We start from the raw sequence: 16,304 nt of genomic DNA on the forward strand, positions 1-16,304 counted from the left end.
ACTCCAGCACCTGCAGGAGTACAGAAGCTTGGCCCTTTCCCACTCCACCATTTTTGGCTCACTATAAGAAAACAACCTTCTTAAATTTCATTTTTTCCTGATGGCTGTATTTACTGAATTATGCTTCATACACACGTTTTCCTTGACACGAGTTGATCTACTGCATCCAAAATTCATATGGTAACTAAGGACTGAAAAATTTAATCTAATTCAGCTGAGAAAAGACGTCTGTTTTGCACAGCAGGTCAAGGGACTCCCTCCTCACAATAAACCCACCTGTTGTCAAAGGTGCTTAAGATACTGTAAGATCAAGTCCTAAACATGAAAAACTGAAGGGCAAGTTGTCCCTGCTGAATTGGTTTTAGCTGATTCTGAAATGCCAAGGAACTAACTCTGAAGAGTCAAAATGTGATATCAATAAAATAGGAAATATAAGGAATATTGCAAATAGTTTCATAATAAATATCAGCAAGGAAATAAAATAAATTTAAAAAACTGTCACAGAATTATCATTAAAACTTATAGAGTATATTTATTGAGTCAACGTGATTTAAGAAAAAATGGGTCAAAAAGTCCTGATCTTATTATCTGGAATTGCCAATTTGTAATCATATAGACATATAAGCTTGTAGAATCTTCCATTACTGACTGATTAAAAATTAAATTAAAAAAAAAAAAACCAAAAAAACAAAAAAAAAAACAGTTCCACATCCATATATCAGATGCTTGATACTGTAAAATGCTGAGCAACGTTTTGAATGGAGTTCAAAAGCAAATTATTACTGGATTGGATGTTTCCAGTGGTCTAAACTTTACACCAACAATGACAGCAACACCTCTGAACACTTCTCTCTGAACAGAAATTTCAAAGATCAAATAAGAAATTTCAAAATTTTTTAAAGAAAACTGGAAGGCAGATCAGACTGCAATCTACAGAAGTAAATATACCAAGAATCAATGTCTGGAATTTGATTCAGACAAAAATGAAAATAAGGAATGTCTAGAAGCGTATGTGTGTATAAAATAAAAAATTACAGGCTGAACCATCACTTCAACTCCTTAAAGTGTCCAGGATAGGTTTTTTTTTTTTTTTTTTTTAATTAGGAAATGTTAGAGAATTACTTTATTTGGACTGGTCCTTAGGGAAGAGTAAGATTTAATTATAAGTATTCCAGTATTCAAAACCCTAAACCCTTCCAGAATACAAAATTAAGAATACATTTCTTTTGTGCCCTTATACAACCCAGCAGAATCATGCTATTGTTTCCATGTAAAATCAAGTTTGTGTCTCACAAAATTATTATATTTTTGTGAATGAAAGCATCTGCATTTTAGAATAGCTATTTGTGCAATATTTACCTTTATTTCTGCTACTTTTGATTTCTTCTGCCAATCCCACACAGTGAGCATATGCTCATTAGAGTCATCAATTACGCACAAATGAGTACCAGAATCCTAAAGGAAAAAGAAAAGAGGTGCTAAAAAGAACTATTAAGCCCCGTTCAGAAAAGGGGCATGGCAGTAATATTTAGAAGACACAAAAGTACAAATATAAATTTAGCAACTCCTTTTTAAGGGATTTCCTTTTTTCTTAGAGGTAAGACATATTTTTGCATAATCTCACCATGTATCACTATGCTTCAAAAATATACTAGGAAAGCTTTAAAGATACCCAAATCTTTCTCTCTCTTTCTTTCTTTCTCTCTTTCTCTTACCTTTCTTTCCTTTCTTTCTCTTTTGTATTATCATGCTAGTAGTGTGTTTATTCCTTTTTCTAGTCTGCAAATACTTTGTTTTTCCTCTGGTCCAAGAACACACAGTTCTGCTTGTGGCTTTCTTTCTTAAATGTCACCGTAACGTACACACAACTTTGCAATACTAACATTTTGAAAGGACATCTCATTTTTTTTCCCCTCACAGAACATTAAGTGCCAAGCAGTTTCATTATGTAGTTGGTAAAACTGGAGCGAGGGTAACACTATCTGAATAAAATGATGTTTACAGAAGCAAGAAGACTGGCATCTTCTGTGTTAAATAACTGAGATGTCTTATTTTTAAAAATTCTACAACAAAACAGAAAATGTAGCTATGTAGAATTAAAGGAATAGACAGAGATTCTCAGAACAAAAACATACTTATTCACAGCAACACATACTTGCACAAACCAGTTGTTTCAAGGACATTTGTACAAAATTTTGGAGGAGGCCTTATTTATTTTAAAGTTGATTCTTGCAGTTCAGCCTGCATTCTCTAACAAATTATGAAAATATAAGGGGCTGAAATTTCTATTCCCAAATACTAACACTATTATGAGCAGCAATATGCAAACATACTTTCCAATTAAGTTGAAAATAGTAATATAGTAATATAGTAATAGTAATAGAGATAGTAATGGTGATATAGACAGTTCTTGCATAGGTTAGTGGGATTATGTGATTAAAAACATAGCTCTAGATACTTCACATTCAACTTTCATCTAATAAAAAACAGAATATAATGTTCAAAATAATTCCTTAGTGTTTTTTTATTATTTTTAATTTTTATTGTTAAATGGTGGAACATGCATTTATTCATCTTAAAAGAAACCTGAGTTTAAAAATTTCCTGATTTGCTACAGCAATAGGAATTACCGTGTTTCTTTCACATTATTTTATTTATGCTACTCTCTATTTATAAAGAAGCTTATATCCTGGAAGTCAATACCTATATATAAGTAAGTAATGTTTCAAAGTTTAGTGAAACTGCAGCAAGGGAGCATGAGCATTTATTTTCAACAGGTTTTCCCTGAAGAGGCTCAAAACAAAACTGTACAGTCCTAAGCAGTCTGCCCTGGATGAATTATCCCCAGAGGTCCCTTTCCACCTTAACTGTTCTGTGCTTCAATTGTTCTATAAGCAAAATACAGCATATTTTCTTTTTTTTTCTTTTTTTTTTTTTTTTCTTTTTTTTTGATATGTTTATTCTCTGCCACTTGAATTCTTGGATGCAACAATCACAGCATGGGTTTTTAAGAGGTTTGATATGTCTTAATGTTTTGGCAAAAGCACAAAGGTAGCTTAAATATTAAAATACATGTCTTTTACACAAAATAAACCCAGCAGCAATTTTGAAATTAGAATTTTTATCAGTGCCAAACAACACGTTTCCGTTTACTACTACTAATTCTGATAAATTTTGTGGGCTCAGTGACAAGACTTCTATTTTTTATTCTATGCAAAATTAAGCATGAGTTGAATAAACTATACCTTAGGAAAATGGTACAAGATTTTTTTTTATTTATTAAGTTTCCTGTTGGTGCATAAAAACCTATTCCAGTTGTGCAAACAGAAGAGTTAACCTCTCCATCAGAACTCTCTAAAATGTCTTCATGAACCTCAGTAACAAACTTGTTTTTAACATCTAAATAAACAAAACTCCCCACCCCCACCAAACCCAGGACATATTTCAATTTCCAGTCAAGGTATTTCTGTGCCTGCTATTTATATATAGTGCTAGTTTGTTGCCACAATTTTTCATCTGCAATTTCCTGTTTTTTTCACCTCACTTGTTGTCAGCTGTTTTTATAGAGTATGCATAAACTTTACTGACACACTTTTAGTACTAAAGCAGGTCAGGTAGGCAATCGCATTCAGAAATCTCAGTGTAGAGACTTGCCAGTTGACACAGGGTCGGATAACTGATGTAAAACAGCAGGTAGCAGCATCCACCTTACCGCTTTTGAAAAATCCAGGCACCCCACTCCACGCTCAAAAGTCCCCAGGCCGATAACCTGCAGCGTCACCAGGCTCACCGAGTCCCACACTCTAACATGGGGCTGCAAGGGCTGCGCAAAAGCAACAGGACAAATGGGTATCACCAGTGGCAAAAGTGTCAAACACAGGCTTAAAGTTATGTCAAGCTACCCAAACTGCAACCTGTGAACTGAAATGCAGATGACCTCTGTTGATGTTGCTACTGGATTGTATCTTGAACTTCAAAAGGCAGGAGTCAAGACAGTTTCTGCCCACCACGTGCAAGCTACAAACATCAAGAAGGCATTTGGTAGCTGTGAAAATAAATCTTAGCCCAATTCAAACCACTGAACAAAAATAGAAGAGTCATCTTGCATTTCAAACCCCAGACCTAAAAATCTCACATAGCAATTGAAACAAGTGATCAAACCCTATTTTTTTAAAACATAAAACTATGCAAAAAGTAATACTAAAAAACAAAACAAAACAAAACAAAACAACAGCAAAACACACACCAAAAAAACAATGCTGGTGCACTGAGTCATCTAACCATAACCAGTGAATGAAAACCTCCATGGCAATATTTCATCCAAGTGCTATCCCAAAGCAAGTTAGCTGCATAAATGTGAAACAGTTATAAACGCAGTGGGAATTAAGTTGTCTTAAGGACAGCATTCACCATTAAATATATATATATATATAACAAGATTAAACAAAGGCTCAGTGGAACACCTGAGGAAGTGTTGTACTTAACATGTTTCTGCACTTCAAAGTATCTGATTATTTTTTTCCCCTTCCATCTGTAACTTCAGGAAGAGTTCAACAACAGCCAGGGACAAGAGCATTTAACTATGCTTGTCCTCAACTGAGCAAGTCTGTAGGGCAGCTTGGCACACCTTCCACAGACTCCCAAGGTTGATTTCCTTTCACATGAAGCGTTAGGAGTACACAGACTCACTGTACTGGGGACTTGTTTTCCTCTGGGAAGTTACTGAAAATTATGTGGCACAAATGATACGGCCTTATAAATCAATTACAAGGTCCACATTTACTTGCAGAATTAAAAATGAGTTTCTCATGTCACAGATAAAAGACTATGAGCCTCTGCTCTTTATGATGTATGGCTGAGTGCTTCCATGGTACTATCTTTTGCTAGAGATACTGTTACCTTAGAAACAGAACAATATCTCAGTATATGCAATGCATTACAAAAATAACTGCAAACAGAAGGTGATGATGAAATTAAAAAAAAAAAAAATACACACACAAAAAAACACATTTTTTCCTGATTTTCAGAACAAGACACTACTGCTCGATAGCTCTATTACTTACCCTTCCATCTTTATCCACTCCAGCTAACTGTCCTGTTGCAATTCTAATTTTGTCTGGATGAACTGCAAGACTAAGACAGACAGAAATATGACTTGCTTTTGCTGTCATTGGCCTTCAAAACGGAAAGGTGTTGTTTTTTTTTTTCTTTTATTTTTCAACAGAAGCTCAGGAAGATGCTTATAATCCTAGATGCCACTTTTAATGAGACAACTTGAATGCTTTTCTTGACAGACTATTTCATGGCATGTTATACTGCAAAATCCTGATGGGTTGATCAGGTTTTTGAATTGGCTGCAGGCACGCAACCAGGAATGCTAGAAGAGCCACCTTCACAGGTGCTCAGACAAATAAATCTCAGGTTTGCACTATACTGGGAGTCCACTGTTAACAAAACAGCAATGTCCCGTGTTGAACTTCCAGTACATAATTACATGCCATGTTTATAAGCACTAGAGCATACTTCATGCCCAAATCAACAGATAGCTTGAACCTGAGCAAAAACAGTTGAAAAGATGGCTGAGGGCATGTGCACCCACGAGTCAGGGCTTACTGCCTCTTGAATCTTGAAATGAGTTACTGATATAATTGTACTAATGAAAATCTCCAGTATGGTGCACTCTTAGAATAAGTCAAAATTGGCTTTTGTTTTGAAGACCATGTGAAAAAACAGATACTGTAATTCCAAAGTCTATGCCCTCTTACTCCTACTTATTTTTTGACTAGCCTTCTCATTTGCTTTCTCTGTAATATTACAAAGGTGAAGAAATAACAAAATAAAAACGGGCAAGGGAGAGCGGTGGAAGGGGGCTGAAGAAGTCAGAGTGATGAGCACCAAAATGTTTACAATTCAGTCTACTTTTTTAAATGAACATGAAGAATACAAGACTAACAGCATTACTCCCATAGGAAGCAATTACAGTTATCAAAGCAGAGCCAGGAGAAAAGAGGTTTAAGAAGCAACTCCTTTCTTCCATTCAGGTACAGCTAGGAGTCTATGTTTACCTTAAAATCAAAGCCCTGCGCTACTCTTCAGACTAACATTGTAAAGTGACGAACTGTCTTTGCACCAACAATGATGTTTGCTTCAATTTTCCTGCTTTTATGTTTTGCTTGCAAGTGTCTTTCTCATATCTCAGGTGGCCTTAATACTTGGATGGGGCATCCATTTAAAAAACGAGAATATTATTGCTCAGTCTTCCATTTGGTTTTCTAATTCTCCTTTAAGTCTACACCTTTGCCATATTGCCTTTAAATCCCTGATCTAGAATTAGGCTGATAACCATTTCTAATTATTGGGACATCTATTTAGAATAATTTATGCAGATAACCTGTCTCTAATCTGGCAATCCTACGGTATCTGTGTATCAGATCTTATATTTAAGCCAGAAAACCTAACCTAATGTGGTCTGTTCTATTACCATTCATTTGTAAGGCACTTAATACAGTGAAATCTACAGGGACTGATGAAACAGAAAACAACTAGAATCATGATGACATTAAGGAGATCATAGATATAGTGAGAAAATTTTTAAAATAAATACATTCCTGAATTATGACACACACACACAAATGTTTTATACTAACCATTTAACGCAGTCCGTATGACCCAGGTAGTGTCGCTGAGTTCTCTCCTCATAGTTAAATAGTACCACCACTGATGCTATGAAATATACAATTTCTCCGGTAGGAAGGAGGTAAACATTGGCTCGACAATCTCTTCCACGATACCCATATCTACACATTTATATATTTTTAGAGTCAAGGCTTTCATAACTACTGTATATCACACACACACACAAAAAAAAAACAACAAATTTTGAAAGGATTCCCGGGGAGCTCTCCTGCCATGAAGTGCCCTTTATGCTTTCCTCTGAAACTACAGCACAATTTCAATAACAGTTTAAAAAAATAAGAATATGATCAGACTTGAGAAATCCAAACTACTAAAAGTGATATTCATTGATTTAAAAGTAAAACATATATCATGTTCACTGAGGCAAAACAAACATTGCTGTGTCACTTTATAAAAATCCTTAATGTGAATTTTCATCAGGTAACAGCAAGACATCACTGTACAGGCTGCGTATCTTTTTCATTAACAGGGCTTGGGCACCTCTATGCCAGGGACCAGCATGTTGGTTTTGTCCGGCCTTTCAAAACAAGCGTGTGAAAATTCCTAACGCCCTTCAGAAAAAGGCAAGCTTCAGCACGGCAGCTGCCAAGTCCAGGAAATAGTTCTTAAGAACATTTTAGAGTATTTTTAAAGCAAACAAATCTCAAAATGAACTGACACGGGGAAAAATAATCTACATCAAACTACCCGGAATACCTAAAAGGGATGATTCTTGTAGAAAACCTGTATAACTACCATGACACTAACAACATTCAGAAGTTTTATATGCACTGCAATCAAAACATGGTTTAGCACTGATCAAATGTATCTTGATATTACTTTGATGCTGGTGTGATTTTCTTCATCTAGACTATTAATGTGGCTGTCTGCCTGTGTTTCAGTTTCAGGGTCACTGATTACGAGTAAAATCAACACTCGGACTTGAACAGCAGCTTTGAAGCCTTAAATATATATATATTATACATATATATAAAATTTTCTCATTATGTCCTGCACTCTTCAGAGAGAGGTTCCCACTTTAGTGCCAACTAATATACCTAGAACAGCAGGAGATGCCTTAAGCAACTTTAGGTAAAGGATTACAAGGTCTTGGTTAATGAGATAGATAGGATGAAGTAAAAGACCAACACAGAAAGCTGGATGGGTTAAGCTGGGCCTCTCATAATTAAAAGCAGGTGCAGTAGCGCAGGTTTTGGAGTATTTAAACCAAAATTTCCTTGCTTGACAGCTTGGCCTCTGTTCTCAGACATGGACTACCTCTCTAACAAAAATATCACTACGCCCCTCTCAATGCCACCCTCCATATCCAAAAAATGCCCCACAACATGAATAGCAAATATAGGTCTTTCCTCTTTTGTAGTTCCTGAAACTACAGGGATGTAGTCCCTGTAGCCCATGAAACTACAGGACTACTGTACTACAAGAACACTTGCAAAATTAAATATGTTCATTAAATAATGTAAATAAATAATGGGTCAATTGATAACTGCATTCAGTTATCAATTAAGTCTTTTTAGAGTAAGGAAAAGAAAACAGATTTCTATCTTGCTGTCTTCCCTTTACTACAGAAGAACACACTGGCTCCTCTGAAGCTAAGCTTGCTTAACAAATGATATGAAGAGAAATGCTGATACAACACAATGCTGAGAGCAGGAAAAAGGATGCTTCAGTTTCTCCTTTATCAGTATTTACCTTCACACTAATTTTTCCTCTTTCAAACACCAATGGAACAACAACAACAAAAATACTCTAGAATGGCCATTTACAAAAGCAGAACAAATAAACCAGACCAGTGAACTTTCAGAAATGATGGGCTATAAACCAATGAAAATATTATTTCTATACAGAAGCATGAAGAACACTATTCTAAATGGCATCTCAGAGGAGAAAGGCAGATGCTGTTATCTGCTGTATATAATAGGCAATGTACTGATAAGGATTTCTTGTGATTGTCATCTTTGAACATTCATCCTTTCATCTCAGACATTTACCATGTGAAGCTACAGCTACGTATTTTGGCACCCACTGTTGAGTTCTGGCATTCATGAGGCTGCAAAAAACAGTTATGTTTTCTCAGTCTGTTCCTTTCCTTTACCCTTCTACATAATAATGTACCAAAGAGTGGCTGCATTTTCTAGGAGCATGTAAAGCAACAACCTATTTTGTGAGATAATTTTTTGTGTTCTTCATGCTCCATCCCAGGCAATCCTGAGAGAAAACAACAGGGGCTGCTGCTCCACAGCAGCTCCTTCCTTCTCCACACTCTCAGAACAAGAGAGCAGAGATACATTAATACAATGATTGACCATCTCTCTACAGGAAAAACAGCAATGCAACTTTGATGCTTGATTTCCACTAAATTTCAATGTTCGTATTTCATTATGATGTGTTTCAATGAGACTGAAGGAAATTCAGTCTTAATATTGTGAAGGTTTGGACTGTTTTGTCACAAAAAATGATATACTTAACAGCTTATAGTTTTGTTTGTTTTATTTCTAATCGGGTAAGAATAGCCAAGGCCCCCATGGAAAGTGATCTGCTGTACAGCAGCATTTAATAGTATCATTACAACTGACTTGAATTATTCTTAGAAAGAAGAACACCAGTGTTAAAAATAAGCTTATAAAGAGAAGTCCGAAATTCCCTGCAGAAACTGAGCTACTTTACACTGGAAGAAAGAGGCTAAGAAGTCACTGCCTATCAACAACAGCACTGACAGTGATTTCTGTAGCTTCTAGAGCAGCCCATTTCCCTCTTGGTAGGAATGCCTGATATTCTTTAACCAGTTCTGAAGTGCAGTAAGCAAGATTGCATTGCAAAGCAGGGATACCCAAACTAAATTTACATGAAATCTCTCAGGAACCAGAGACAGTCAAGAGCTCAGAATTCCCCATGAACTACTTCATCTTGCCAAACCATTTAGGTATTTCTTTAATTGACAGTAATCTGCAGGGCAGACAAAAGCAAAGTGTGTTCTGTTGAATCTACAGTACCAGCTATCAATCGTTGAAAACTCCCACAGGACACAGCTCATCTAAAAAGAACAATTCCACCCCACCTCTCCACACAACAACAAAGACCAAAAACCCTACCACACAATCTTTTGCCTCTGTTCTTGCCTTGAAGTTGTTTATCCTCATGGTGCATCAGCTAGCCTGTAAGTAGCATCCTCCAGGATGGTAATATCAAAGGAAAGCCCAATTATAAACAACCATCCAGAAGGCAATTGCTGGAGAATTAAAAGGTCTTCAAAATTATTCAACACTCCATTAACCTTTCAGTTGCAAAACACTGACATTACTAAAATACTCCATGAATCACTGTCCCCATACCTTGTTAGTAAAGTGTACAATCTTCAATCTGCCATTTCATTTGGCGGTTATGGCTGGCTTGAAGATTTCTCAGCTTTTCTAAGCCTGTACACAAACTACATGGTCTGCTGCTGGAACTTCATGTCTCCAAAACTGAAGGCCAATTTTGTTCAATGTCATATGGATCAACAGTACTCCCTCAGAAATTTTGCTGCTTTTTCCTCATTTTCTTCAACATTATATCCAAAAGATATCCTATACCCAGAAATATAGCAGTCTGATTTAGAATGACATTTCCTTAAACAGATTCCAAAAACATGTGGACAATTTGTTTGGACTAGATTTATTTCACTTTAATTAGCCCACAGCAGGAAACTGATTTAACCTGAACCTGAACTTAAGGTCCTTGGGCATTAAATAAATGTGTCCACAGAGGGATTTGCACCTACTTAACTGAGGGTATGATTTCATGATCAGTTTTCATCAGTCCCAACTCCTCACTGATGCTGAAACAGTAGGTTGGACCTTCCTCTAGTGTGTTGATCCTAGCCCTTGCATGTTCATGGGACAAATCAAATTAATGAGTTGATCATGCCGAAAGTTAACTCCACAAAAAAAAAAAAAGAAAAAAAAAAAAAAAAAAGATTGCATTTCAGCCAGATCAGAAACTGACCCAACCCATTACTTCATGGTCATATGAGTGCCAGCATCAGCACCCAACAGTGGTGACAGTAGGAAAGCTGATCACCACAACTTTGCAAAGCCTGAGCAAGAGCTCAGTTTCCTTTCCAATCAGACTTTTAAAATAAAAGATTCCTCTTTTATGGTCTAAGCTTTCACAATCTGTCTCCAAAGTTCAGAGGACACTAGCTCCACAGCTGCTTTTTCATAACTGAATACCCAATATAATTGATTTCAAACATTTAAAAGTTAATAAAAGCAGAGAAAATAACAGAGAAATCGCCTTTCCTTAACCGAGTAACAAAGGGTGACTTAAAATACATGCCTTATGCACAAACGCTAATAGAGGTATAGGGAGACCCTGTCTGTACATATCCTGACATATGACAGCGCATCATCAATGTTTATAAAAATCTTGCTTTCAGCAAGATCAGAAGGATCAAACCTGGATTATTACACCAATTCGAGTGCTGTCCAGACCTGTTATTTTACAGGAGGACTAAGAAAATTATATAATCACAGCTTACAGGAAGAATCTACAGAGATGAGAGGGGGGTGATGGGAAGACCCAAATGTGTGCAGAAGCATGTCTCTTATGAACTTCTGATCTACTAAGTCTGAAGAACGGCCGTCAGCCACGTGCCAACTCACTTCTTCATATATTTGATTTATTTAATATATTTAATGTAAATGACTGTCCAAGAAATCAACCACTTCATTTCAGAGCCAAAACTGAAGTAGTGCAAGGAATTGCACTTACTTGTGTTGTTGGTTTTTCTCCTGTTAATATTCCCCTCCCAAGTAAATTGTCACTGGACAGAGAAGATACAAGTCTGATAAAGGAAAGAAAGGAATGGCAAGACAAAAAAAAAAATAGTTACTGATATCAAGGATACACCCACTCCAGTTTTAACTTCTCAGGAGGCAGCTCTGTCCTAATATCATCATAGTTTTCTACATCAGAAGGAATGAACATTGTGATTGGTCGACCCCGCATGAACATCTTGATATATTCTCCCTCTGTTGAAACAAAAAGTATATTAATCGTATGGCAAGTTTACACAAGAAATGAGCACAAAAGAACCTAGTAATTAGCACAGAGATGAAAATAACTGTGATATAACAATTATTTTTGAAATGTGAATTTGGTTAAGGCCCAGACTAACTTTTTTTTAACTGAACAATAAAACAACATGCGCACACACACACACACACAAACACAGGCACAGTAAGTGCTAGTTGAATTTAAGATAACTCTCTGAATAGATTAGGCCTGTAACATTTTAGACATGTAAATTAAAGAGCAAAGGTAAAATTAAAATATGAAATTGAATAAATAAATTATCATGAAATCACAGGATATGATATTTCAGGTTGAACAGGGACCTCAGGACATCTTTAAGTCCTACTTCTGGCTCAAAGCAGGCTCAGCCACGAGGAAAGCTCTAGATTTTGTCTGGTTCAGTCTTGCCAAGCTCCAGGGATGGAGATAGCATGGCCTCTCTGGGCACTTTGTAGCCTGCCAGCACCCCCAAGGCCTTTTCCACCGAGTTGTTCTACCCCCAGGCCCTCAGTTCCCAGCCTGCATCCCTGCCAGGGGCTCTTATTTCCCATGAGCAGGACTTGGCATTTGTTCTTGCTGTTTTATGAGGTTCCTGCACGCCCACCACTCCTCCAACCTGACCACGTCCCCCGGTCTGCTGCCACCTGTAAATGTGCGTCCACTGTGTTGCCTGCTGCACATCACTGCAGAAGTTGTTGAACGGGACAGGTTCAGGACAGACCCCTGCAGACTCCACGTGTTACCTACTGGCCACGAGGTACAGCAGGATCCAAAACCCACAACCTCTGAGGCCAACCATCCACCTCTATCTTTTACCCACTGAGCTGCCCCACTCATCAAACTAACAGCCCAACTAAGACACAAGAATGCTGCAAGAAGCATCAAAAGCTTTGCTAATGAATACAATCTGAAATTTATGAACTAACTAATAAACTAACCTAAATTATGAATTTATGAAAATAATTTCAATTGTATCCCATTGCATATTGCACCATATCCTAAAGGATGGAAAAATGCAACAGATGACTCCAGCTCTAACACTGTCTCCAGTTGTGACAAAAAATATGCACATTTATCGGGGCACCTGTACGCTCTACAAGTTTTTAGAAGTTCCTTTCCAAGGAACATCAGATTTTTTTCCATCAGAGAAAACTAATTACAGAGTAGCTGAGTGGCTTGGTCAAACACAATAGCTAGTCGTTGGAAGGTAACTCATCTGGATTTAAGGAACAGCTCTAACTAGTATATGAGGTCCTGTCCTACAAGAGTTTTCCTTCCACACTACAACAGAAATGATTTTGCTAACTCCAAGAGACCAAAAAACCCCCACCCACAAATAAAACCTTTGAAGACTTTTAAGGGTCTTTACACTCCACCCATGCAGCAAAAACATTGTGACACAGTTAAATCAGGCCTCAAAGAAACAAGAATTAGTGTCAACACTTCCAGCTCTACTGACACAGGAGCTGCATTTCAAAAAGCACTAATTAAGAGGGATCCAAGTATTTCATTAATTTTGCATCAACGTTTTTTTTTGTTTGTTTGTTTGATTTTTAAAATCACACTTCAGCTTCTTTAGTGACTAATATCCATTGTTAATGTAACTAATATCACAAACCTTAAATATTATAATATTCTGCTGTGAATCTTGAACTTTTTATTTTAGTTTTTTGGAGTAAGGATTTGAAAAACATAGTAGAGAGAATTAAAGAGCTTCAAACCAAAGCATAAATAGTTGACTATGACTGGATTAGAATAGTTGTGAATTAGCTCTAAAGTATGAAGACATGTCTAATCACATTTGAAATGAATATTATTGAGCTCTAAAATTAAGATCTTTAAACAATTGTTTTTATATTTCTTACAAAAGACAAACATGAGACAAACATCCTGTAAATGTCCAGGTAATGTTTGTAAATATTTTCTGAATTAAGTTGTAAGATTATTATACAGATTGTATGAATGTGGAATCTATGTTTTTAATCTGAAATGTCTAAAATTTAAACCATGTAAAACTCAGATGTATTCTGACTGAACTCTAGAATGAACACAAGTAGTTTATGTCAAATTTGGATCATCTATAAAGGCAGGAGAAAGCAGGTAATTTCAGTGATAACTGCAAAAATAGTCTCTTGCATATCAAAATATTTTAGAAAATGTAAAGATTGATAAATAATCCAAGTTGTGAGTAAGATCAGAAACTTATTCACCAAGCTTATGCTAGGATCCCTACCCTCTCTCAATTTGAAATAGATCACAGAAACATATTCTCTTAAGTCTTACCTACACTCAGAAGAGAATGAGAGGGGAAAAACCTGTGACTATTTTACTGCACCAAAGATACAAAGCAGTGTTGCACAGAAATATACACTACAAACATACACTATATTTACATTCCAAGTATTTCATCCATTCCAATGGAATGCTTTTAACTAGGTCAACGAAGCCATGTACCTGAACACAAGCTAGTTAAAAGTACTCTATCACATGCACAATATTCACTCTGATGATTTAACAAAACAGAAGGCTTAATTCATCTTTTTTTTTGTTGTTGTTTTTTTTTTTTGCTCTTAGTACATAGTAGTCTTAATTTCTTGATGTTTAATGATCTCTATAAAACTTTTTTTTTTTTTTTTTTAATTAACTGATGAAGTAGATCCCAGTTAATCAAATTTATGGAGTTCCCAGCCTTAAAGGATATGATTAGTGTGACTCATTTTCTACTTCTAGCATGATCAAATCAACCTTCTGAGACCAAGGATTCATTTTACTTGAATTCTGTGTCTCTTGATCCTGGTAGTAGGTTTACTCTGCCCTGGAGGCAATAGAAGTGAATTTCCCCGTGAGAGTCCAAATAAAACTGAAAGTCACTGAAAATAAATAAATAAATAGATCAATCACAGGCTAAAAAAAATACTTCTTGTGCAGAAATTGCAGTAATGGAGCAATGTAAAACTAGCACAACCGTAAAGGTTTTTCCTTATTTTGGATATTAATAGAATGAACGTTGAGCCGTTTAAGTATCAAAGGAACAAATACAAAGAATATGAAAAACAGTTGTCCCATTTCTTTCTAAGAACAAATACAGATCCTTTGAATAAGAACCTTGTAAGTCTGTCCATTGACAACAGTAGAAAACTTGCCTCAGATCAAATATCAAAGAACAAAGAACAAAGAAAATCACTTCCCAGTAGATAAATTAGAAACAATAGTTGTTTTACCAAACGTGCACTGCTTAATTACATTGCTGAGAAAAGAAAAATCTGTGTTGTAACTAGTCTGACAGAAATTTTTAGATGATTATTCCAAATTAGAAGTATGTCTCATTTTTTCCACAAAAATATTTTATAGTATGTGTTTTATAAAGTTTATTTTTTGTTTTTTTTTTTTTTAACCAAACCCAAGGGTAATCTATCAATAACGGCCTTTCTGCTAAAATCTGGTGCTCATGCTCTTAAAACATGATGTAACCTGAAGGTATTTGAGAAAGACCACCCACTTCTGCAAGTCAAATTCTCAATTTAGCACTCATCTTGGCACTTCTAGTTCCGTAAGATCAGTGCAAAAATGATGCCACAAATTTAGGTTCAAATTTCTTATCGCTGCTTAGAACAGCGGAGACAAGCTGCAACTGAAATGCATGTGGATGGAGACAGTTGCACCTGTTGGACCCCATGGACAAGAGAGTCTAAGAAGAATTTAGTCAGGTCTTTTTTCAGAAGATAAGAGGTCTCGTGGAGCCTGGAGAAAAGACTGCAGTGCTGGCAGATACAAGTCAGCTCTCTGAACTGCCCTATTAAAGAAAGAACATTTTTGGCTTTTATTAGCTAGCTGTGTGTATTCAAGATTACCTTTGAACATACATGTTTAAAACACTTGTTAGAGAGACACAGATTAGGTATAACTTGATGAAGCCTCTCCCTACAAAATATGGAGGATAAAAAAAAGCAGACAGACAACCCACTGAAAGGTTTTTGTCTAAGACTATAAATTTCCTTTCTTCAGAATAACCTGTAGGGCAGATATAATATTAATGTAAAAATCTTTTGAAATACTAGAGATGATGGGAGCATATCAACAAAACCATTCTTCAACAGAAACTAATTGCCTAAGGCCAAATTCTTGTAAGTGCAAGTTAAGAAAACCAGAGATTTAACTCTTTCATATCCTACCAGTTCAACAGTGTTCTCAAGAGCATCACACTGTTTCTTTTCAGTATTCTCACTATTTCCAGATACAGAGCACTATGTCAGATTATTTTTTCCTCGCTTCAGATTTGGAAGAAAAGGGTCTTTGCCATCTCAAAACAGAAATGTGGGCAAGTGGGTATTATGGGGAGAGGAAGAAGTTATAAAGAACTTTGAGGGGAAAAAAAAAAATATATATATATATATATATATCCAACGCTTCTCTTATCCAGCAGCCTGAAAACGACAGGTATCAAACTAAAAATTCTCTGCTCCAGATGAAGAGAGGTTCAGTCCCCTCTACCTAATGTGCAGAAGCACTTTGGGGGCAGGGGAAGCAGAAGAGGACACCTGAAATGAACTTTG

General features: G+C 36.2%; 1 protein-coding gene across 9 annotated transcripts in view; it reads right to left on the reverse strand.

The window, feature by feature from the left end:
- Positions 1-16,304, reverse strand: part of EML4 (EMAP like 4) — a 157,267-nt gene that overhangs the window by 25,973 nt on the left and 114,990 nt on the right. For all 9 annotated transcript variants that reach the window (XM_035320630.1, XM_035320627.1, XM_035320631.1 and 6 more), the window contains 5 exons: positions 11,585-11,708; positions 6,648-6,797; positions 5,064-5,133; positions 3,713-3,823; positions 1,360-1,455 (listed from right to left, as the gene is read on the reverse strand). In XM_035320630.1, coding sequence (XP_035176521.1) covers positions 1,360-1,455; positions 3,713-3,823; positions 5,064-5,133; positions 6,648-6,797; positions 11,585-11,708 — 551 coding nt within the window. The remainder of the gene's footprint in view (positions 1-1,359; positions 1,456-3,712; positions 3,824-5,063; positions 5,134-6,647; positions 6,798-11,584; positions 11,709-16,304) is intronic.

This window comes from Oxyura jamaicensis, chromosome 3 (assembly GCF_011077185.1).
Source record: "Oxyura jamaicensis isolate SHBP4307 breed ruddy duck chromosome 3, BPBGC_Ojam_1.0, whole genome shotgun sequence".
Lineage (NCBI taxonomy): Eukaryota > Metazoa > Chordata > Aves > Anseriformes > Anatidae > Oxyura > Oxyura jamaicensis.